At 35.6% G+C, this 26273-nt stretch overlaps 1 protein-coding gene across 1 annotated transcript in view; it reads left to right on the top strand.

Annotated features, from left to right (window-relative positions):
- FAM241A (family with sequence similarity 241 member A) overlaps positions 1 to 14469 on the top strand; it is a 28083-nt gene extending 13614 nt beyond the window's left edge. Inside the window, exon 2 of the mRNA XM_072938581.1 lies at positions 12259 to 14469. Coding sequence (XP_072794682.1) covers positions 12259 to 12504 — 246 coding nt within the window. The 3' untranslated portion in view covers positions 12505 to 14469. The remainder of the gene's footprint in view (positions 1 to 12258) is intronic.
- Positions 14470 to 26273: the final 11804 nt, after the last annotated feature.

The following is a 26273-nucleotide window of genomic DNA, read 5'->3' as shown; positions in this document are numbered from 1 at the left end:
CATGAAGAACCCTCCTGGGATCATAGTCATCAGAGGATCAGGAAGGCAAGTATGCTTTGCTAGGCTGCACCCACTCAGGAACAATTGTAGCAGGATGTGGTGTAGACTTGAAAGCATTCCCTAAGCTGCGCACAGACCCATCAAAACAGGGCAGAAGCCTCACAGGAACAAGGAGATTAAATGCAACCTGTGGCCAAACACTGATTGAACAATAAGCTACTCTGACCGAGGGACAACTCCTAGTAAGCAAGGCTCAAAAATGTCACAGCCACCCCTGACAGTCTTTAAAATTGTGTTCATGCCCAAGGATGTACCCAAGTCTCAGGAAAAGTCAGAGTAGGAACCTTAAAGCTACTAGACCTGGCTGTGAATGTAGGGCAAAGAAGTAAAATCTCTGAACTATGATAGCAGTCTCCAAGCTACAGATACAGCCAATGGTAAAGAATAAAAATCAACTGACTAAGGGGCCTTAAGCACAACTTTTAACCAATAAATGGCTAGACTAGCCCAGGGACAACACCTAGGTAATGAGGCTAAAATATTAAAACAAGTAGAAAAAATATGAGTAGGAAAATCAGAGGCTGTACACTGCAGAGGAATAGACTTTACTGAATTAGTTCAGCCAAGTCACTAAACAAATAAACAAGCAAACAACAACAACAACCATCTCCAGAGTAGGGGTATGGAATCAGTATCTAGTATTGCTAAAATATACCTAAAATGTCCAGGTATTGGCAAAAAATGATGAAACCTGGAAAGAAGCAGGAAAGTATGATCCACAAATAGGAAAAAAAAAGCAGGCAATAGAAAATGTCTTCAATTGGGTACAGATGATGTACTTGGCAGACAAAGACTTCAGAACAATGATTATAAATATATTCAAAGAACTGAAGGAAACATGCTTTAAAAATGAAAGTATGATGACAGTGTCTCATCAAATAGTGAATATTCACAGAATTTTTTTTAATTAAATGGAAATTCTGGAGTTAAAAGTACAGTAACCCAAATGAAAATTATTTGAGTTGGCAGAAGATAAAAATCAGTGAACTTAAAAGGTAAAGCAATAGAGATTATGCAATCTGAAAAACAGAAAAAAAGAATGGAAAACATGAACAGAGCCTCAGAGAATTGTGGGACATGATTAAGCACATCAACAAACAAATAATGAGGATATCAGGAGAAAAGAGAACAAGACAGAAGAAATCTTCTATGATATAATGGCTGAAAATTTTTCAAACTTAATGAAAAGCATTAAGCTATGCATAGATGAAATTCAGTGAAATCTAAGTAGGATAAACAAAGTGATCTACATCCAGATACATCATGATTAAAACATTGAAAGACAAAGAGAAAATCTTGAAAGCAGCAAGGGAGGAACAACTCATCACATACAAGGAAACCCCAGTAAGATCAATAGTTGATTTTGCCTCAGAAACTTGGACGGAAGGCAATAGGACAACACATTCAAAGTGCTGAAAGTAAAAACCTGTCCATGAACAATCTTATATCCAGCAAAATTACCTTTCAAAAATGAATGTGAAACACTTTCCCAGATAAATAAAAACAGAATTTTTTGCCAGTAGACCCGTCTTACAAGAACTAACTTCAAAGGAAGTTATAAGGATGAAAACATGTGATGCCAGACTTTGAATTCACATACACACACACACTCTCTCTCTCACACACACATACACACAAACACAAATAGCACTGGTGAAGGTGATCATGTAATTGCAAACGATAGTATAATTGCTCATCTTCTCTTGACTGATTTAAAAGCGGTTGCAGAAAACAATATGTATATAATTGTTGAGTCTATACCGTTGAAATATATTTGACAAGATCAGCACAAAACATAAAGGTGGAAAAAAACTTGTACTGGAGTAAGGAAATGATACCAAATGGTAACTCACATTCTTAGTTAGAAATAAAGAGAAGCAGAAAGGGAGGTATTGAGAAGACAGTTTGTACACCAGCCAACAAATAAGAGAGATTAGAAAATTGTAAGTGCCTGTTCTTTTCTCTTCTTTTGAGACACTTTCTCACAATTGTTTATGATTAGGAACCAATATCATTTTCCTGATTCCAGGAGTCCACTTACAAGGACAAAGGGCAGGATTTAGAACAGAAGACGTGTGTGTGTGTGTGTGTGTGTGTGTGTTGGGGGGAGGAAACATACAAACAGATAAGCCTCTTGAACTATTACAGTATATAATCTTGCCAAGTCCTATGGTTAATGCAATAATGAAAATATTATTCTGGGGTTTAATTTTTAATTAACTGATAAAGCACTCTTTATTAGTGTTCTTCACATACTGATTTCCCTGGCATGCAGTAATTGGGATCTTCACTGCTGTTTGTCTCATTACATCTTACCTAATTTCAGCTAACTTTCCATGCAGAATGTGTCCTCCATTTAAAAGGCTTTCCTTGCCCTGCCTCAAAATTTTCCATCTTATCTAAAAATTCCGGTTTTGGCTTTATAAATGCTCATACTTTATGACTAAGCAATAAAGAACCTTTTACATACTGAGTTTTAAAACGGGAGTAATATTGCCTAACTAGTATAGAGCCATAGTTGTGGAATCATTCTAAAATTCAATCTTGGTTCTTCCACATAATATCTATATATTATATATCTCTATTTGAGCAAGTAGTCTCAGACTCACCATAATATACCTATCTCATAGGGTTATTTTGAATTTTAAATAGGGTAACATATGAAACAAGGATAGTAGATGTTAACACAGTGTTTGTTACCTTAAGCCTTAACATGTGAGTGGAGGTGATGCAGAGGGCAGGGTATGTGACTAGAATAGAGCTCATTTTAGGGGACAGTTAGAAAGTAGGCCAAATTAGTAGAACGGTTACATCAAACACCTTGTAAGATGTTGTAATCTATGATGGAAGTGCCTAAAATATGACAGGCACTGAGAATATAAAAGTTAAAGGGGAGGGAGAATTGGAGAAATCTGGTCAAAAGGTTCAGACTTCCAGTTACAAGATAAATCAGTACTAGGTATGTAATATACAACATGATGACTATAGTTAACACTGCTGTATGATATAAATGAAAGTTGTTAGAGTAAATCCTAGGAGTTCTCATCCCCAGGGTTTTTTTTTTCCTATTTTTGCTTTCTCTTTTTATTGTATCTATATGAGATAATGCAAACAAACCTTTTATGGTAAATAGCATTTCACAACATGTATAAGTCAAATCAAAAAAGAAAGAGTTAAGAGGGAAAAACATAATTTTTGCTTTTTTGCTGCTTACAGGCCAGTGAAGAAATAAACATGAATCAGATAATCACACAAGCAAAACACAAAATTCATCTGAGATAAGGATAGCTATGTGGTGTGATAAGTGCATTTAATAAGAAGAGTTTTCTAGCAGAAAAGTCAGGACAGCCTTCCTCAAGATCTGAAGAATGAATAGGAATTACTAAATAAAGAGAAGAGGGTGGAAAGTACCAGGCAGAGGGAATAACTTCTCAAAAGTTCTGGGTCAAGGAAAGCAGGTGAGTTTGAGAGACTCAAATTAGGACAGGGAGGCTAAAGTAGAGAAAGGGAAGGAGGGATCAGAGTGTAAGATGAGAACAAGTGAGATAGGTAGGTAGAATCATACAGGAAGAAGTAAGCGGATTAGGGAGATACTTAGAATTTAGGTGTTAAAAGCAGTAGAACCCACTAATAAATTGAATATGGGAAATTAGGAAAAAGAAGGTTTTGCAGATCATGCCTGGGTTTCTGGATTGTAGAAATTAAAGATGAATTTTATTCCTGAGAATCTGTTCATTGAATGAAGACCAGTTTTGAGGAGGAAGATCATAGGTTTGACCTTGGATCTGATGAACATTAAAGTATATTCAAGATATCCAAGTGTAACTGTTGAGAAGGCAGTTGAATATATGGGTGCAGAAGAAGGGCTTGAGCTGAATATAGTATTTAAATAACTGATTTATTGTTGGTAACTGAAACTGTAAGATTTGGATGAGCTTATGTGGGAAGAAAATATGGAAGAAAAAAGAGATGAGGGCTTAAGGCCAGAGATTGAGGACCAATATTTAATAGCTAATTGAGGATGATGAACCGACAAAGCAGGCTGAGAAAGATACAGCCAGAGGGATGAAAACAGAACAGGAGGATGTGATATCATATAAATTCAAAAGAAAAGTAAAAATGGTTATCATTAATGCTGCTTAGGGGTTGAATAAAATAAGAACTGAAAACTCTCTAACTTATTGATGTGGCAGTTTATTGATAACCTTTTCAAGACCTATTTTGGTGGTATGATGGGGACAGAAGCCAGACTGGAGTAGGTTGAGGTCTGAACAGAAGATTGTTGGGAGCAATTCTCCATGGATCTCTTGCACTGAGAACTTCTGTTCATGACTGTTTTTCAAGGATGTTTGTTAAGTGAACAAACTTGAAAGATAGGAATAGTGTCTCCTTGAGGAATAGAGGGCAGATTTGTTTGCTCTCCAATATAATAAAGATGATGTCTCCCTCTGGGACAAAGGTCAGGCAGATTTGCTTACAGCCCGTTATAAAAGATTAGCGTTCCCTAAGCTCAGAGTTCCTCAGCTGTGACACAAATCCACTGCATGCAGCATCTACCTATGCCACTGTCACCCTGTGGGACTTAGGAGGCAACCAGCATCAACATGAAACTTGGGCTGCTTCCTGTGGCATGAGTAATAAAGTCCTTTATCTCAGACCCAGGAGGCTTGTGTCTTTTGCCAATATCCATGAAACCATGATAGGCTAACTTGTTAACATGCAAGTAGGATAAAATATCAGTCCCTTCACAGTTCCTGATAAAGATGAAGAACTGGATACAAGCAAAGTGAATTGTCTCAAAGAGTTTGATTATGAAGAAGAAAAGGCAAGGCAAAGCTAGAGGACAATGTGGCTTAGATGAATTAAGGGGGAAAGATGTATAAATGTATAAATACTGATGAAAAGGAGCCAATCGAGTGGGGAAGACTGAATAAATATGAGACAGAGGGATAATGGAGAAGGGATACTATAAAGTAGGAAAGGATGTGAGCCTAAGCATGGGTAAGAGGAAGTGGACAAAGATGGAGGAGTACTTCCTTATTTCTTTATTTGTAACAAAAGAGAATACAAGGAAGATGGACATAAACTTTGATACTTTTAGTATCACGAAGTTAAGGACACTCTGCTGACTGCTTCTTTTTCCTGAGAAATAGAAGATCCAGTAATTTGCTGAAGGAGAGGGATAAAGACAGGAGTAGGAGGCAGCTCAAGATTTTTAAAAGAAGAGATTTGAAGTAGTCTTTGTAGAGAGCAGAGAAAAAAAAAAGAGATGAGCAGAGAAATGAAGAAGGAATGTATTTGAGGATCTGTTTAGTGTTGTCATAAACTATTGGTACCCTATCGTGTGACTTTCCAGAGCATCATACTCAGGTGCAGACACAAAAAATAGTTGTTACTCCGAGATTAGGGTTTTGCCCTATGAGACAAAATTGTTTAAAATTTTATTAAAATTTGGGTCATAGAGCTCAAGCTGAATGAGGAGACTGAAGAAGGAAGAGGGTAAGTGGATTGAGAGAAGTTAGACACTGGACTACAATCCTAGTGAAGTCGAAAAACAGTCAATGGAGTACAGGTATTCCCTGCTTTTTAAAAATTTGCCTTCCACCACTTCACTTTTATGAAAGACCTTCATTAGTTTGTTCCTGCTTTTGATAATCAAAAGAAGTCCAAAGAGGATTTTGCTTGTAAGAAAAAAAGGTGTAAAGGGAAAAGAGTGCTCAATATTTGTTTTGCAGCGAGCTGTTACAGAAACAGCATACATCCCAAGTAGCTATAGAGGGACCCCACCAAACTCCTTTCCTCGGAACTACACTCAGCATCTCAGCATCTCAGCATCAGGCCACCATAGCTTTGAATTGTGTCTGTGAGCATCTGTGCTTTTTTCTCAGTTTGTTTTATGTATCCATTAGCAAGATGTGTCCTAAGAGAATTGCTTCTTCGCTTTACTCCATCTTGGCTTACGAAAGGTTTCATAGGAACACTCTACTTTTGGATAGCAGGTGAAACCTACAGTTGAATAAACAAGTTCAAAGGAGAAGAGGTTGCAGAAAGAAGACTTAGGAATTATTCATTAATTCATTTCTTCATTTAATGAACCTAAATTCGCAGATTACTATGTGCTACCTAAACATTGTCTCCCTTTTGCTCATTATACATCTTGAAATGTATACTGAAATAAATTTACCTTCCCAATTAGGATTTCCATGGGCTTGGGATATTGAGTCTGGCTCTGCTTGATAGCTAGGTAAGGTTAACCTAATGTGACAAAAAGAAATCAGCATCTTAGCTTTTACTCTGTATCCTTTTGTGTTATCTGAATATTTATAATAACCATGTATCCATGTATTCTTATGTAGTTTTTTAAAACTTTTAGAAAATTATATCTAAAAATTTCCACTTGCATAACTCTCATTATTTTTTTACTATTATTAATACATTTATCATGTCCATTATTGCTAGTACAATAAAACAGTAAAACCAAATTAATGAGGAAGTTGTGCACTATAGTTAAGAACGCAGGCTTTTAAATTAACAAATCATACTTATTATAATAAAAGAAGATTAAATGGCATAATGAATATAAAGTGCTTAACACAATATCTAGCATATAGTAAACATTCAGTTAATGGTAGCTCTTACTATTTTTTTATCGTCATCATCATGTATAGTCAGAACTCTTGGTTCCAAGTGACAAAACTTCAACTTTTAATAGATTTTTACAAAACAAGAATTTAGTGGCTCATGTTATTTAAAGAAAAAAAAAGGCAGATGCGCTAGCTGGATTCAAGTATTCACACAACATCAACTATGTCATTTCTTGGCTTTACTTTATATTGGCTTCATTCATAGCAAGCTTTCCCCTTATTGTAATAAGATGCCCTACATCTTACCAGCTAACCAATAGCAGTGGGGGAAAAAAATGTCTCTTTTTCAATAGTTACAGCAGAAGTTTTAGGTAGAGCTTTCATTGGCTTGTCTTGGATTGTAATGCTCATTCCTTAACTAATCACATGCCCAAGGAAATGAAATGTTCTGATTGGCCAGGCCTGGAACTAGGGAATAGGGACATATTCAGCCAAAAGACATGGACCAAGAGTGGGTAGGGGAAGGTTTCCCCAAAGTTAAATCAAGAAATACCAGCAGAAGAAAGTAGAATAAAAAGCACACAGTCAAAAATAGCAGATTTCCAATACTGTATACGGGAAAGCAATTGAAAGTCAATCTTAAATTGTCACCCAGTCAGTAAAAGCCTGTTTATAGACTGTAGCTTGCACTCTTCTTAAAGTGAATAAGCAGGTTCTGCCACACTAATGTGCACAGATTGTTCCATAAGGTAAGGATGTGCCATAGAAAACATCCCCTCTCTATTTCTATATAATTAAATTGTCATAACACTTAAGAAAAACACAACTGAATTTAATTATCATGAGAAAGATGATCACTAAGGTATTTATTCTCTCAGACAGCATATTACAACAGAAAGATTAGAAATAAAAATCACAAGACTTAAATTCGACTGAAAGTATAGTAATAATAGTTACCATATATTGAGTGATTATTGTGTGTATTCTAAAAGCTTTTCATGTTTCCTTATTTTATTATCACAACTCTATGAGGTAGATAAATGCCCCTTTTATACATAAGAAAACTGAGGGTCAGTGGTTAAGTAATTTGCCCTGTCTACACGACAGAGAAAGATTTGAATCTATCCTCTTTGCTTTCAAAACTTGTATTTTTTGTTAAGCTGTGTGATTTAACCTCTTATTTTGTTGTTTCTAAAGTGAGAGACTTTGATTTAATTATCTTTACGGATACTTCTCTCCTAAAAATCCTACGATTTATTTAATTTCTCATCACTAATTCTGTGTTCTTTTAAGAAGGATTTTCAATCAATTCTAACACCCCTATGTCATTAATTATGGACAAAAATAATAATATTACTATTTTGGTGAGAATCCTTTTTAATGTGCATGTCATAGTTAGTACTATTATATGATAATGAAGGAAACTGTGCATTTGATAAATGTTCTTCCATTGGGACCTCACATACAAAGAATAAAATTTGGCAAAGACATAAAGTGATTAATGGTAGAACAGGGGTTGGGGGAATGCCATCTGTATTTCTGCACTGGTATATTGTTTTATGGGTGAAGTGTTTCTGTATGTGTCTGTGTTTGGTTGATTTTTAACCGTATTGCAGCTGTGCTAAGCATTTCTCTTAATTCTTTCTCTTCATTCTCTTAAGTCTTTTTTCACAATTGAATCTGAATTCTAGTCTTCAATACCTCGAAAGGGCTATGAAAAATGTACTAAACTGCTGCAAATAGCTTTACCTTGTTTAAATTTTTATAGAAGATGAAAATAAAATTTTGAGCAATTTTATGCTGAATAAACTCACCTTCAAGTATGCTATAAACAGTGAAGAAAGATATAAAACAAAAAACAAAAAAAAAGATAGTGATATTCATTTCACTGTCTTAAATGTACTCATTCTATAAAAAAGGAAAATGTGTTTACACAGCTTTTCTTTTTTCAGAGATCAGATATGTAAGGGAGCTAAAGGATGTAGGACTGTGGTATTGAGGGGATACCCTGGATACAGAAAATACTGTAATAAGATTGACTATAATGTCAGTGATCCAAGAATGCTGCCTTTTTTCTCTTCCATGTTTTTAAGTGTCTTTCCTTTAGGATTATTTGAACCCCCATCCAATTAACTGCTGGATATCTTTGTTTCGACAGAACTTCATTTGTGAAGAGATGCCACTTGTAGGCATTCTTCTAGTGACTTTGCTTTTTTCCTCTTCTTTAGATTGCCCAGATTAAGAAGTGCTTCAGTAAAGTGATAGAGTTTTAGTAATTATTTTATCTGGCTCATACATACTTAGGGGTTCATTGTAGTACTTTTTCTAATGTTGTGGGTTTGAAAGTTTTCACATTAAAAAAAAGAGAAGCAGCAGGCTGCAGCAGCCACAGCACACCCAGACCAGTTCTTATTGGGTTTTCCACTTCTAATCTCTGTCCCACCAGCTGTTCCCAGGATCTGAGATGGTGTGATTCACTGCTGCCTCCCTACTTGGCCTCCAGGAGTTAACTAATTGCCTATTTTGACTTAAGTGTTGCAACACCTACTTCTTCCCCTGAAAAACCCACAAGCAGAATGTAGAAGAATTTAAAGTAAATCTTCAGAAAAAACTGCTTCAGATTAGGGTACTTACTTTGTACTGAAACCACAAAAACACTGAAAAAGTCTTAAAAAGGCTTCAGTAACAACAGAAAACCCCAAAGTACAAAATAAGTGCATAGATTAAAAGAAATTGGAGGTAGTAAAAAAGAAAAAAACTTGAATAAAAAAATGAAAAAAAGAGGCCAGAAATGATACAATGCTAGACCCTGGAGTAAAAGAGAGAGTTGAGGGACCAGAAGAATTACAAACTAAATTAAGGACTCTTCAAGTTCTATTGTAAAGAAAAGAAAGGCTTAATCTCAGGAAAGAACAAGATTTTTTGTTTTTCTTTTTTAATGTGGTATATTCTCACAGAACATATTAAAAAGCATGGGAAGCTGAGAAAATAAAACTGACCTAATTTTAGCACGAGTGAAGGAAAAAATAATTTAGAAGTTAAAATACAAAAAATAAGGAAGGGTTAACAAATAAATTATAATTCAGGAGGATATTATCAGTATCAAAAAGGATTCATATAAATTCCATTTTGTGGGTTAGAAAAACTGAAGCTCAGGAAAGTGAAGTAATTTGGTCAAGGTCACACTCAGTGTAAATGTTGGAGCCTGGATTTTATCTCCCAAGTTATCTCTACAGCATTTTGTTTTTCTCACTTTTTTTTTTTTGGTAAAAATGAACATCGAAAAGTAAGTTATTAAATTATATGTACTTATAACTCAAAAATATTTCTTCCTTAAACTTAAAATGTAGACTTAAGAATGATGCCCCATTGAGTCTCATTTTTCTACTATTTCATCAATGACACTGTGCTCTACATAAATTACTATTATACGGAAAAGACCAGCTTAAAGTTATATTGAAAATCATTTTGTCTATTGCAAATAAAAATTAGATTTCATCACTCTCTTTCTTTAAATATGTATTTTAAACTGTATGTGTAGGATAGAGAAATTTTTAATGACAATATTTTTAGTTATTTACTTACTGATTTCTGAAATGATTAAGCTCTGGCTTTTACTAAAGGAATCTAAATTTGATTTATGTGTTTGAAGAGTGCCTCAAGTTAAGCTAACTAACTTTTTTTGGCATATACAACATACTTAATGGCATTTAATATTTACTTGTTAATATGTGAAACCCTATACCTAAAGCTTTTTTTAAAACATGAGTAATTTTCCAACTTGCACCTACTATGAGCAAGTAGATACTCAATAACTAATTACTGATTTGAATCATCACTCCTAGGATAAATTAGATTTAATAAATTATAAATACCACTATGTCACCTACATGACATAGTTTTGCTTTTGTGACTATATTACAGTCTAGTGAGAAGAGAGAAACTATATCAATTATTTTAACAAAGATAATCTAATACAAAGAATTGTTAAGTGAGCACTGAAGAATAGAAAAGACAAAAAGAAAACATTAAGGTCATGATATCTAAAGATGGTAAAAAAAAAAAAAAAGCATCATAAGCACCTCCTGGAAAGTTGTTAGAAGTACAAATTCTCAGACTCCAAGCCTTACTTGTGGCTGACTGAATCAGAAACCTTGCTGGTGGGCCAGCAATCTGTGCGTAAAAGCTTTCCAGGGGCTTCTACCTTATGGTAAAGCTTAAAAACCACTGCACTAAAGTAGGCTAAAGTTCCACTGATAGTAACAGCAGGAAGCAGCTACCACTCCTAAGCCTGGGGAAGCAAATAAAAGAGGTAGAATTACTAAAACTGAGAAGACTGGGGAAGGCCCCATCCATGGAGCTCAGACTTCCAAGAACTGATCACTGCTTACCTAGTGCTGGTTTCTAACTTAAAGAAGGGACATCATAGACCTGGGAAGCAGGTATCTGGGGAAGAGGAACTCACGAGTTTGATCTGGTATCTCAAGAAGGCACATTGAGAGTGATTCTGCAAGTGTTGGGAAGCCACCAGATTGAAATCAGTGGCTGCTACTGGAAGGACCTACCACTGCCTGAGTAAACTATTGCTAGAGTGAGACTGACAGGACCAAGAAACCCATGAGAGGCCAACAAGAAAGAGCAAATCCCTTCTTCCTTCTCCAGCTGTGCAGTGTCTCTCTAGTTCCTCTATTGGCAGAGCCTAACAGGGAGCCAGATATGTCTGCAGGATTCCAAAGGGTGGGTTTGCAGCTGAGAGACTGTAGCTTAATAACTAACATGAAAGCCTTAATTGTTGTAAGACTAAGAGGTAATAGAAATAGTATATAATTTTTGGTATGTTTAATTGGGTACACATCAGCATTTTCTGAGGAACTGACCTCTACGTGGACTATTGGGTTTATTGTACAAAATGCTTCCTACCTGGAAACTATAGGTTTCTTCTGATGAGATTAATAAGAGGCATTTAGGACTTTTGTAGAATTTGGACAGGAGACTATGCAAGAGCCTACACTGAAGTGTTCCTAGCTCTCCAGCTAAGACTGAAAGATCACAGCAGTAACAGCTGAGGATTGCTTACAGTAGCAGCAAGCCCTGCTCCAGTCAGCTGAGGCTAGGTTCCATGAAGTCTCAGTGTCAAAAGGAGTGGTCTAAAAAGAAGCTTACTTACCAGGGTAGAGCTATCCAGGGCCCTGCCTCAAAATAGAGGGAAAAGGTGGTTCTGAAATCATGGACACTGACAAGAGCAATATGAACATGAGTCTTCATTTAAGAAGTTGTCTTTGTGCAATTCTAGGAAACTAGAAAGTGAATGGAAATGAATCAGCTATATCCTTCATCTTGTAAATCAGTATTCTGGTGGTTGAGGGTCCAGTCAATGTTGATTCTGTAGAAATCAGTAAGTCAGTGCTCTCCATTTTCTTGGGCACAGACACAGTTGTCCTATATGACAATCAAAAGGACAATTCCCAAGTATTATTGAATGATTATCTGAAGTATGACCAGTATATACTTGGGAAGATTAGAAAAGATCTATGACAGTTGTTATTCTTAAAGACCTTCATCTATTTCTCATTTTATGTTTATGTTTTGTTTTGTCTTGTTTTGTTTTTTAAAGGATATTGAAGAATCACAAAACCACACTGGCGAGCCTGTTGGAGATGACTACAAAAAGATGGGAACACTTTTTGGTGAACTGAACAAAAACCTCATCAACATGGGCTTCACAAGGATGTATTTTGGAGAACAAATTGTAGAACCAGTAATAGTCATTTTCTTTTGGGTTATGCTGTGGTTCCTTGGCCTACAAGCCCTTGGACTAGTTGCTATTCTCTGCCTTGTCATTATTTATGTGCAACAGTAAAATAGGGCCAAATGAACTGTTGTTCAACATTTGGTAGCCATATATGTAATTAGTGAAGTTCTATATTTCACTACACGAACGCTGAAAAGTTTGCCTTGTTTCAAATTGTGTGCTGTTTTGTAACTAAATTTATAAGTTGATGTTGTTTAAAATTAAACTCAACTCTTGATTATTATAGGGTTGAATATATATTTTGTAACTTACTCAAAATTATCTACTGTGATCTGTGCCCACTTTCAGACACCCCTATTCCTATGACAGATCTTAAATAACACCAAAAGTGAGCAGGGAAAATAGAATGTGAAATTCAAAATGGGCAATACAGGTCTTGCAAAGAGCTCCAATAAAACATTTAGAAGAAAAAGGATGAAACAACGAGCTAAAAATAACTTTTAATTGGAGAATTGCTCCCCACCAACCCCCACCAAAGAAAACCCGTATTATTTGGAAATAATTTGGATTTCTGTTGTCCCTGCTCAGCCCAGACCAATGTAAATGATAATTACTATACACTACCTTAACATTTTGATGAAAATCAGTAAAGCTAGCATATTTTCTAAAGATTGAAAAGAAATATATTTATTATTGTTGGAGAAACGTCCCAAGTTAAATGTAACCTTTTTATAATGTAATACTTGGGCTTGGAATCACTTCAGTATATCATTTGAAGTTTTAGACAATTTTGGTGCTAATTACTTTTTGTGAATTTTTAAAGTCTCATAAGCCAGGTCCATAGTTGGCTACACCCCATGGTAATGCTATATATTATTGTATCTAACCAGTTGAGTATTTTCCTAAAGAGACATTTCATTGTATTTTTTTCAGAAATTTACATTTTATAGTTCTTTTATAGCAATTATTGTAAGATTTTAAAAATCTACTTCCTATGTTGGCATGGATTTCCCCCCCCCCAAAATTGGTTTGTATTATGGCTGAAATTCTTTACTATTCTTTTTTTAAAAATCAGCTCATTTTCTTTGATATCTGTATTAGGAAGTACAGTATTACAGTATAAAACCAAATGCTTAAGTTTGGAACTCAACAGTCAATTGTATAATATTCCTTTAAGGCTAAAGCCAAATAAGTAATTGGCCCCAGGCATGTTATTAATGTCTTAATTCAGCACTTTGGGGTTTTATATTGAAATAAATATTTCTTAAATATACTTAGAAAATGGAAATGGCTTGCTTACAGTTTGAATTTTGTTAGAGAACCTAAAATCTTTACACTTTCATCTCGAAGACTTTCTATGTAGACAAAAGAGAGGTAGTTAAGATAATTAGAAATTCAAGTTAAATAAGAGGACTTGGGACAATAGGGCATTTTTAATCTTTGGCAGGGCAATAACCAAAGTGTGTAAAGTGTTTACTCTTCTACTTTATAAAGTTTTTACCCAATCCTGTTTTTAAAATTTATTGTACAAGTTCTCACTGTCTTCCATTCTGAAGCAGAAAATTGATGAAAATGTTCAATTTAGATTTCTAAAATTAGAAAATCCCAAATAAAAGTACCAGAGAGCACTAAAAAGTATTGTGCATTTGTATAAATACATATCTTTTACAGTCTGACTTAGAAAGACTTGTACTATATCATTGTGTTTTTATTGGGTTTGCAATATTTTTATAGTAACCTTTATGAACTCGGTGTAAGTGCAGATTATTTGAAAAGGTCTCTTCATTTGTGTGCAGTAGAATTGCAAGGTTTTTAATAGAGGTCATGAGATTTTGTATATCTACATTAAATATTCAAAAGTGCATTTTTTCTAATACTACCAGGAATTTTAATTTCCTCTTGGAATGTAAAAAAGATAAAGTGTGTATAATAACAGCTCTGGTTCCACCACTGTCTAATATTGAAAATATTTTAAAATTAACTTTTAATGGTAATTATTTAATATACTGTCAATTACTATGTATCTGCACACTGCTGTTAATAGGGTATATATTAAATTCTATAAAGAAATGAGACATTTTGCTGCTCTTCTTTCTGCACATATTATTAGTTATAGTAGTATGCCATCAAATTGTTTGCTTTTATAGGGAAAAAACAAACTTTCTTATTTGATGGAAATAAAATATTTTCTTTGATGAAATATATTAGAATGCAGATTATACTGACAGCCTCAAATGAAGAGAAACTGGTCATTTCTTTGCTTCAAGGTATAAGGAATTAGATCGAACATAATTCTCAATTTTTTCAATCTCAGATACAAGCCAATTTTAGAAACTATTATTGCTATGAATAAGAGCTAGAAGTCACAATGCTGTATTATTAGATTATTGGTGTATATATCGCTCATACTGCCAGCCCTTAATTCAAAGGGAAAAGGTCAAGACCTACAAATAAGCTGACTATAGATGAATAAATCCATTTTCATTAAAGTAAAAACTCAGTATTTTGTAGGATTTAGTTCTCTCATATCTTAAGCTATCATGTATAAGGTAGTTTCCCATTCCTGGCCACCAGTCAGGTCATTCTTGGTCTAGTAGTGTGCTGGTATCAGCTTGCATTGGCTTGCAGGAACCAACTGTATACATTTTTTTTCCTACTCTGCCTTCAGTGACATCAAGTTGGTAGCTTGAAATTGTGTATAGGGGCAATATTTACACTAGAAAATTGGCAAACATGACAAACTAGGACTCTTTTTCCCTGGCAAGCCAATTGTTAAACATTTATCAGCACACCACTGATTAGCCTGGGAGGCCGCATTTCCCTTCTACTCCTATGAATATAAAAGAAGCATATAAAGGCAAGTCCCCATCAACCCATCCAAAACTGTATTTGTATTTTTTCCTTGTGAGAAATATGAACCATGACTGTCTTCTGACCAACATATATCTCTATTTAATCACATGTTTTGATCAGAGAAAATCTCTCTGGGATGTCACTGAGCTGCAAAGCCACTATAGACTATCCAGATGATCAGGAAATAAGAAACAGTTACAGAGCTGATGGAGGGCAAGTTACAGCAGAAGTAAAAGTCTGTTGTCAAGTAGAAAGCTATGTATTGAGCAATCAAGGGCTGTTTGTTTGGTTTTGTAGATTATATTTTAACAGTTATTTTACAAATGTTTATTGACTTCAATTTATTTTAAATGTTTTCATTCCCAATTAAGAGCTTTACAAATGTGAAAGAAGAGGAAAAAAATCAAGATTTTTATACCTGTTAGTACTTCTAGCACTACACTTGGCCAAGGAGAATATAACTAATGCACAAATTATGGCTTCAGGATTATTGCTAGACTGAGGGTATTTTTAAGTCCTCTTTCTCTGCACAACCCTTAATCTTTGGTGTCCCAGCCTGTTCTCTCATCACTCTACACATTGCCTTGGGCAATACACCACTCCCGTGGCTTTAGTTACCATTTCATACTAACAGCTCTCCAGTCTGCATCTCCAGTTCAGAGAGTTCTATACAGAATACAAGATCCATACATTCACTTGCTTGCCCAACACTTGTACTTGCTTATCCCTTAGTACCCCAAATTCAATACATCCAAAAAGAGAACTCAGCAGCCTTCTCCCAAATCTTTTCTTCTTCCTGTGTTTCCAGTCTCAGCAAATGACACAATCCTCTCCTACACTGCCCACATATAGCCAATCACCAAGCCCTGTCTCTTTTACTTCCTAAAAATATCTTTAATCTTTCCACTTCTCTCCATTCCTAGTATCACTGACTTATTCCATACCATCATAGATTGATTGCTATCAGAATCTTCCGTGGTCTCCTTGCCTTTGTTTTCCCACTTTATAGTCAGAATTATCTTTCTAAAATGTATGTCTGATTTCCTGGGCCTAAATCTTTTCAATGGCTTCGTGTTGCAATTATGATAAAATCCTTACTGCTTCATTTGTTTTACAAGACCCTTCATGAACTGGTTCTTGTGTACCTCATCTCCCTATACCATCACCCTCCCTTTCCACTATATTGCTTTTGTTTTTCAGCTGAGGGAGACACTTTCTCACTTCCAGAATTCTGTGCATGCTCTACCTTCTTTCTTGAACCCTTCACCACCAAACTGACTAACATCTCCACAGCTTTAAAGCCTCAATTTAGACGTCATGGCCTCCGGGAAAATTTCTGCGACTCTTTCAAATCCAGTTTCAGTACTTCTTGTGCTTTCAGAGGACTCTGTATTTCTCCTGTCAACATTTGTCATGCTATATTGTAAAAGCTTATGGTCACTTCTTCCATTAAACAATAGGCATCACGGCAGAAAACATGTCTATGGTGTTCATAACTGCATTGCCTAACACGATGCGTGGCATACGGTATGTGCTTAAAACTCTGTCAAATGAATAAATAAATCAGCTTCATTTATTCAGTGTGTTAACAAAGAAAATCTAGAGTTTAGAAGTTTTTGACTGCAAAATGTACTTACTGTGCATAAAGAGAGAGGATTGATGTATACGTTCTTTATAAAGTTTATTCACTTTTGATGGAAGAATATTGCTGTTATTTGCATAAATACATAGTATTGCTACTATATGCTTGCACTTTTTAGGAGAAAATATATTTTCAGTGCTGTGCTTGGTAGAGTCACTATTTCTCCAGGATGCATATGGTCACTCATACTACCTAAATTACATATTTTTCCAGTATTTTTCTATAGACCTTTATCTACTAAAGTTTAATTTTTTTTTAATCTCCTAAGTGTGAGCAGGAATTTTGAACTATCTAAGCTTGGTACTTTAGGCTCCATAATAATTCACTACTAGAATGTCCTAGTAGCCCAGATCATATATGTTAAATAATATGTATATAGAATACTTTGTTATTCTTTCTAATAAGTAATACTCTTTCACAACCCTGCATTCTGAGTCTCCCTTCCGAATCCTATATAGTGTGTTCCACTTATCAGTTAATTGGTGCCACATCAAGTGTCACCTGAGAGTGAACAGAGCTTTATTCTCCTCATCCCCACTGCTGGAGCAGAAAGCCAAGGCCTGCTATGTGTATTGCTTCCCAGGCAACAGAGTGGTGAAAAAAATCCAGATCAACATCAACCTAGGCATCAAAGCTGTATTTCTTCTTTATGTTGCCTTGACAGTTTTTTTTTTTAAGTTAGAATTATTGATGAGCTTTGCAGGAGCCTGCTAAAATCCAGAACTTGGGCCTTCACATGCATACTAAATTTGAGTTGTTATCATTTCAGCAGTTAAACTTTCAACATTTAACCTTTCATCAACTGAATTAGTTAGAAATCTCCTTGCTAGTTTTCCAAAGCACCATAGAATACAGTGACTTTTATCATAAGACCATGGACCTTTTTTGTTATTGGTTTACCCCATATTATAAGAGGCTAGTTGATGGTTTATTTTTTAATATGAGATTTTTTTAATAAAAGAATGAAAATTCTATATGCAATATATTTATTTATACTATAGTTGGTTTGAGACAAAATTTAATAAGAATTATTCTTGGGGTTGGAGAGTGGGATATTTAAAAATCTTCAATATTTGAGAATATGTGCGATCTACTGAATGCTCTTCTCTGGTCTGTCATGATTGCTTCTGCAAAATATTTTCCTGGTTATTACATATGTAATATCAAAAATATTAATGACTATTATTTAATGTATTTTCAGCTTTAAAAGGCACAAGAGTATATGTGTAAATGCAACATACAAATAAAAAGAAGAAACAATTACAAAAGGAAAACACACCTTAGGTGTTGGTTTGGAACGATTAACTTAAATAAATTGGTCTCGTACAAAACTATAATGATAAGGTGAAGTATTTGTTTAATTGTTAAAAGGTGTTTAGTTTGGTTTGCTTTAAGTGAAATCTTACATAAATACCCAATATATATAAATGATAAAAGCAGCGCTGCCATAATTGATTTTGCTGTAGGTCCAAATTCCCAGGGAATTAGACTCCGGGAAAAAATTAGCATGCAGGAAATTTACTAGGGAGTGCTCTAAAGTGAGCACCTGTGAAGGAAGTAAAGGAATTAGAATTGGGCAGTTCAGTACAGTCACAGCAAGGCCTCTATGGGGTGCTCTCAAACAGGAATGGCCTTAAGGACTGACCTATAGTTGGGATAAGGGAGATCTCTTCAGCCAAAAGTCATTGCCAGAGATGGCTGACAGCTGGGGGTTGTCATTAGCAGTATTCCAGCAGCTATCACAGTAAATCCTGTGGTTCTGAAGGGAGGATCTGCACAGCACAAAACACCATCCATTATAGACTCAATTCTCACCTCACCCTCCATGATCTCTGAGTCACTTCCACGAACCCCACTCTTCAGAGTACAGAATAAGATGACTAATTCAAATTATAAACTCATTGATCAAGGTAAATTTAAAATTTTTTCTGAACAGAGGTACAGCCTTCAGTCTGTTGTGCTGCCTGCTTCTGTTACGAGATTCAGGTCTTCAGTTACAGTGAAGTTTTAGTTGACTGAGCAGTATGACCAGAATTCAAAAAAAGGCTTGAAGTTATTACGAACAGGTGAGAAAATGCTTCACAGAAAAGCCCATTACTTAAAATTAAGAGTAGGAAATCCATGAAATTTTGTATATGTCAACTGCTTACACCAAAATTTATGCTAACTCCCCTGGGGCCTCACAAGACATTAAGGGCATGTCTTGGGAGCTGGGTAGGTTCAAGCCTAGATGCAGGTAAGTGCTTGTGCTCTCTGGCCCCTTCCCCAAGTTCCAAGCTAGTTTTAATACTCAAACATTGGGAACATGTTTAAAATAAGAATTCCAATGGCAGAGGAGAACTCACTTGTAAAGAAACTGTATTCCTCTCGCCCCCAACACACTATTGCAACTGGTTTGTGACTTGGAGATTAGGCCCTAATCATGGCTTTTTTATTTATTTTTAACACAAAAGGTCTCAGCAGCCAAATTTGGTAATTCAGTAGGCACTTGAAAAGAACTTTCTCCAGTCTTGGCCCAGAACATTTTAGGGGCCCCTAGGTGTAATATTAGCTGCTATTTTTATCCCTGGAATCTTAGGAGTGAGCAAGATCAAACAAGACCATGTCCCCAAGCCAATTACATACTAAAACCATAAGATTGTTTAGGCCTGATGTCCCCCTTTGGTTATAGGAAGATATTAGAACAACCTACAAACTTTTGGATAAAAATCTCTCTTTATGTCAGGCCTATATCTAAGACTTGGTTCTGCCATTTACTAACTGTACAATTTATATAAGTCATACCCACATGTCTTTAAACTCCAAGCTTCTCACCTGTAAAATGGGATCATTCTACATAAGACTAATAAATTATTGCATATCCTTTCATGGTGTCTTACACAAAGCAAGCTTTCAATAAATGCTAGTTATTAAATATACACATTCACACATAAGAGAGGACATTCTTCACTATCCAAGGATACATTCAGAGCCATAGAAGATGATTATTTTATTGCTGCCAAAAGATAGATAAATACAAAGGAATTCTGTTACAATGCTGATTCACAATTCCTCATAATTGAAATTTTTGTGAATTCTGTTGTTAATTTCAGCTATTTGTCATGAATCAAAACGATCATAAAAATGAAGAATGAAGAATCTAAAGAGCTGAATAGAAATGAAATGTGCTCTGTGCAGCCACACCTTCTTTAGTGAGACGTTTTCTCCAAACATCTACTTACTACAATACCATGCATTTTCTGTTGCACTCACCAAAGCATACACAATTCTCCTGTGGATGTGAACAATTTACAAAATGAAATCAGCTCTGAAAATACTTTTCTAAGTTTTACTCCATTGCATAGGCCAAGAGCATTATGCTATGTTTACAGAATCACAAAAAGTATATTGCTTTGATTCCAAACTGAAATTTCAGACTAATCTGGTGGTTTATGTTATATTATATTATGTTTTCAATGTGCATTAGAAATGTTTCGCCAAGATAAATATAATTGTACACTAGTACTCTCACATAAAAAATCCAGGATGGGGGGACGGTATAGCTCAGTGTTAGAGCTTGTGCTTAGCATGCAGGAGGTCCTGGGTTTAATCCCCAGTACCTCCATTAAGTAATAAGTAAATGGATAAATAAACCTAACTACCTCCACACCCAAAAAAAATTTTTTTAAGCCAGGACATGCCAGTATACATGGATACATTCTGTACCCAAGTAGGTAGTATAACCCAGTAAAGATTATTAATATATAGTAAGTATTTAAAGAGTATAATTAATTTGTTCATAAAGTCTTATCTTTTCAGTCTGCAAACACATGCTAAAGCATATTATGATCTTAATTAATCTTTATTTTAGCAAGTCTTCAATTTTATTGCTTCGTCCTGTGTTTCTCTCTCATATTTTCTTTTCTTTCAATTCTCCCTACCTGAAAAGTGAAAGTTTCTCAAATCAGATGTTTGTGGATATGAATGTTTTATAATAAACTATGGCATATCTTTAGTGCCATCTCCTAGTGCATTTCAAAACTGGTTCTCCCACATTTTCCTTAACTGTCAGCTTATGCTTTCAGATGTTTTTGTAAGATGCTCAGATAGAGCTAATGTTGGCAAAATACGGCTCTCCTCAGGCATTTCTTCCTTTTTCAAGTTGTAAGGAACATTTCTTGAGAGCTCTGTGCCAAGATCCTGATCATCACAGTCTCCTCCCTCTGTAATGGAAAGATACCGTGCTCTTCCTTTCCTTATCATATCACTGACACCCAAGTCAATAACAAAGGATTTTTGCCACCAACCTGGCTTGCAAAAGACCTAGGCTAACAAAGAGGACATTATTTTTCTACTGCAAAAGGATTTAGACACAAAAGGACCTGAACTTTAATACTCGTTTTAAATTGCAGGTGCTTTACTGATATCATTCACTAGTGCTTGGTGCTACTGCTTCATCTCTGCCAAACCAAGACGAACTGCTGCTAAAACTACCTCTTCACCAAATGAGTCACATGTCTTCATTAGTGCCTGTGAGAAATGTTCATACCAGGATAAACGGTTCTAGTGAATCCTCGAAGTATATCTGAACTTCATATTTCATATCTCCATTGCCATCTTGTCTAAGAGCATGGTTGTTCCTCCACCTGCCTGGCTCTTCTATTTTCTCTAATGTTTACCTCACTTCCAATTCTGTGCAAGTCTTTGTTCCTCATAGAACTGTGTTTTTCAATGCAATTTAATCTTCAGAGAAAGCCCAGAGAACGGACAGTGATTTTTTTAATAGATTTGGCACATATAATCACAGCAAGACTGAAATGAAATGTGCTGTGAGACACCATCTGCTGCCAACTTTTTTCTTTACACAGCAAGGAACATCAGTATAAACTCATGTTTAGCTTAAATAAATGAGAAATAAGCATAGATATGAGTTTATACAAGGGATTAGTATTGAAAGAGTTCAAGACATGCCACCTCAAAATCAGTTTGGTACATTGATTATTTTGAGCCAAAGGCACTTGAATGACAGCAAATACAGGGAGAGGCTTTCTTTGAATGCCCCTTATCTGTGTAAAGACAGATTCTTTAAAAGGAATTCAGTTTTCTTAAATCCCCTCACCAGGAGTTTCACCAACCAGGCAACACTGACTCCTATTACAGGAGAGGAGACTAGTGGACACCAAAGCCAGTCTTTGTCACAAACCATCGTGCCTTCCATCTATTCTTCTAAGGGCCCATTCATCCTTCTTAAAAATCATTTCCTAAATTGCCTACATCCCCACTCCCCTTCCCCTATTAATATGGTATGTAAGTTCTCAATCTCACTGATTTGGGGGGAGGGGTTCTTTTTTTCTGTGATGCTCCCATGCGTGAAATACCAAAATTTAATGAATCTGTATACCTTTTCTCCTGTTAATCTGCCTGTCAATTTATTTCATACACCCAGCTATTGACCCTACGAGGACAGAGGAAAAGACTTTGCTCCCTTGCAGTAGACACTCATGTATTTCCAAACTGAGAGCACCTAGAAGTAACACAACCCAGTGGTAACCAGTACACCAGCACCCAGACCTTTGTTTCTAATACTATCTTCTACTAAAAGGAACCCAGCCTTCCTGGAGAAATGGCTGCTTCTAGGGCTGAGCAGTGAATATACAGGATGAGCCTGGGATATCCTGCAGTGTCAGAAATTAAGGAAGTGCTAAATCAACCTCTCTCTCTCTCTCCCTCACACACACACACTCACATACACATACACACAGAAGTGGTACAAAAAGCAATTGAAAGCATTTCCAATGACCAAGGCTTGACCAATTTGAGAAAGAAAATATATGAAGTAGTATTTTACACCCAAAGTATAAAACAAATATCCATGAGTTCATCCTGATATAAATACATGATTATATAAATAAATTAATGAGAAGGGACAAATCTGTACAGAAGAATTCCAAATAATTTATGTAGATACTGCCCCCTCAAGAAGGTGGAGCATAACTCCTCGCCCCCTTAAGTATGGGCTTTTACATTCCAAAGAGTACTGTGTGGAACAGAATAGGGGGAGTAACTTTTTAGTGGAGCCAGGTTATCAAGCTTAATACCATCAGTGATAAACCAGCACTTACCTTTTGATAGGATATGATGAGAATGTTACTTCACATCTGTGTTCTTCCTCTGAAGGAACCATATCTCCACGCTAATCATGACAGATCTAATTTCAGGATCATTCTACAAAATAGCTGACTGGTATTTCTCACAACTGTCAAGGTCATCAAGAACTAAGGAAATTCAAAGAAACTGTTCCAGACAAGCAGAGACTAAGGGAACATTATGATTAAATGTACTGTGGTGTCCTAGAAAGGGTTCTGGAACAGAAAAAGGACAAGAGGGGAAACTAAGGAATTATGAATGAAATATGGACTTAAATTAATAATAATGTATCAATATTGGTTCACTAGTTGTGACAAATGTACTGTACTGTAACTACAAATGTAAGATGTTAATAGGAGAAACCAACTGCTGGACATACAGGAACCCTAGGTACAATCTTTGCAACTTTTGCATAAATCTAAAACTATTCTAAAATCAAAAGTTTATTTTTAAAAGAATAAATTTAACAAATTCCACATGAATCCGTCATCATGTCAGTAACTATGGATTATTCCCTTTACTATAAACGTAGTTTGTCACCAGACGACATGAGTGTCTAATGATTTCTGTTCTTTTCATCCCCTTCTTTTTATATATTATTTTATAATAGCAAAGTAAAGTTCATATTAATCCACTCCTCTTCATGAAATTATTGATTTGTAGCTTTCCATGTGAGCATTTGATTAATGTTTAATAAACTTCCAGAGGAGGGGGAAAGACTAAGAATCTAAATGTCCTAATACAGAGCAATTAGCTCATACCCAAGGGAGTTTTTGGGTTTGACATATACTTGTGTACTTCTAGAGGCTTCTTCTGCACAGGGAGTGTGCTTTCAGATTGCCCTTGAAGTGGACACGCTGTGACTGCAGCAGGAAGTCTGCTGGCTCAGAGGTCCTGAAGAGCCTCACGACACTGTTGAGTATTCTGACCTGCTCAGGATACACCAAACTGGAACACCATCTCCTGTCCCCACCTACTCCCAAAGAACAGTCTTAATCTCAGAGTCTACCCATAGGAGAGTTCCTAGGCTGGAAATATCTTTAAAAGTCTTTCCAGGGTGGCCTCCCAGGTTCATATCAATTGGCCCTGTAGTTTTAGAGGATCCTGGAGAGGAGACATGCAGGGATAGATCCTGCAGCCTGGCGACCTCCTTTTGCACTCATGCCTACCCACGGGGGCATCCTCAATTTGTCTGCATATCACTAAGAGGCCCTCTCAGGGGAGGATAACAGGTGGCTGGGTACTCTCTGTGGTGTAAGGCTTTACCAGGTTTGATAACTGCTTCTGTCAGCAACACCTGTTTTCTTCTCATTAAGAGATCTTCTGCTTTATGAGAATTTGAAATTATTTCAGCTTGAATATCTTCAGTATACTGGCTATCATTTTTGAAAGTCAGCTATGCTAGCCATCCAATGGTAATTTTGAAGACTGTACATTGAACAGGTGACATAACAGAGAAAAAAGAATTTCACTTGTAATCTCCTCACCTCCTGCCCTCTAGAAATCAAGCTGTGCTTTGGTTTTCCTGTTTGCAAATATTAATTTAATCTCAGAGGGATAAACTATCAGATAAGGTTTAAAAAACATCTTGACTTTGGTTAAATATTAAATTTAAATTAATTGGGTTAAATTTGTATATGAAATATATTCATTATGAATATTTAATACATTTATTTAAATTTTACATACACTTTCCAGAAGCTATAGTAAAGTGTTAACAGTGGTGATCTCTGCATGGTGGACATGTTTTTATTTAATTATTTTTGCTTAATTTATTTTCTACAATGCATTTCATGTACACTAATAATAAAAGGTTATTGTTTTTAATCTACACTAATTTATGCATTCAGTACATTACATTTCTTTACCTTCTATCCACTCTCTGCCTGGCAGAAAAGTGAATTTTTTAAGGATAGTCTATTTAACAAAATAGAGAAGCTGCAAAAATATATACCGAGAAGGTTAATAAACTGAGTTTCTATTCATAAATAAAATACTTCTCAAAGTTTTCCATGAGGTTCTGGCCTTCAAGATGGAAATTTCCAAACTGTTTCTTGCTACTATAAAAATTGCATGATTGGTCAGGCTTGAACACAAGTGGGGAAACTTGGTGATGCCTAGATGACAAAAAGGATAATAAGGCCCAGATACTAAGCTGTTTTCTTTCCACTGCACCTGGTCTATGGGGGCCCAAAGTGCTCCAAAGGCAATGTCATAACTGCTTGTTGGGAAAATGAGCTTAATGTCACAGAAAGGTCAGTTGTAACACTGAAAATCATTTGAACTGAGAACTTCTTATCACTGTACCTTTGAACCTAATTGTTATACAGTTATTTTGCTCAATTGTTTGCATACCCAGGACCAGTAATGAAAGTTTAAATTCCGGAATCCCTGAAAACATTTTTCAAGAAGTTTCCTACCTCTGCTGCTCATGCTATATCAAAATGCCAGGAAAGAAAGGAATAATTCCAAACAAGGCCAAGACAAGTCCCTTCTGAAGCTCACTTGGGTCATCTCATGGAGCAGTCCTGTTTTCTCCCTCAAGTTGGCAATAAAGCCTATTTTAAGCTAACTAATCAAATAAACAGCAAGTCCAAAATTCTTATTTATTAAATCTTAATTCTTCCCTTTGTGGTAAATCAAAGTGCCTTACAGATCTGCTCCACCAGGCTTTGCCAAATTAGATGTAATAGCTGACACTAAATAACTTGGCCCAGTTCTCAAGTGATTTGATCAAATCTAAAGTTTAAGTGTCTATCCACCAAGCCTATGACTGCTTTTTTCATTTCCTTTCATGTGAACTTGTGGGGAACTTATTTAAACACTGCAAAAGTGAAAAAAAAAAAAGCAAGTTCACATACAGATTTTTAGAAGATCTTCTTACTTTTTTCAATATTTCCTCAAAACAGTGGTCAAAGCAAAAATTTCTCATCTATATGTTATACAGACATTTGCATAGGGAAGAGAACCCCTTGAAAGCCATTTGTACCTTCACTTGGCATTTGCTTTCTATATTGAAATTTGGGGGTTTCACTTCACTTAGGTTTTTTGGAAAGATTTTGGAAGTCTGCTTTTTCTATTGAATCACTCAATCTACAGACATTTATCAAACACCTACAATATGCAGAGCAATGCATTACATGTAAGAAATGAAAATTATAAAGCCTGGTACTTCCTATTACAGAGTTTATAATCTAGTTTGAAGAAGTCAAGAATAAATGTGAAATTTTTAATAGTAACAAGAAGAGATAAAAAT

The sequence above is a fragment of the Vicugna pacos genome, chromosome 2 (genome assembly GCF_048564905.1).
Source record: "Vicugna pacos chromosome 2, VicPac4, whole genome shotgun sequence".
Taxonomy (NCBI): Eukaryota; Metazoa; Chordata; class Mammalia; order Artiodactyla; family Camelidae; genus Vicugna; species Vicugna pacos.
This window is presented reverse-complemented; position numbering and strand designations above follow the sequence as displayed.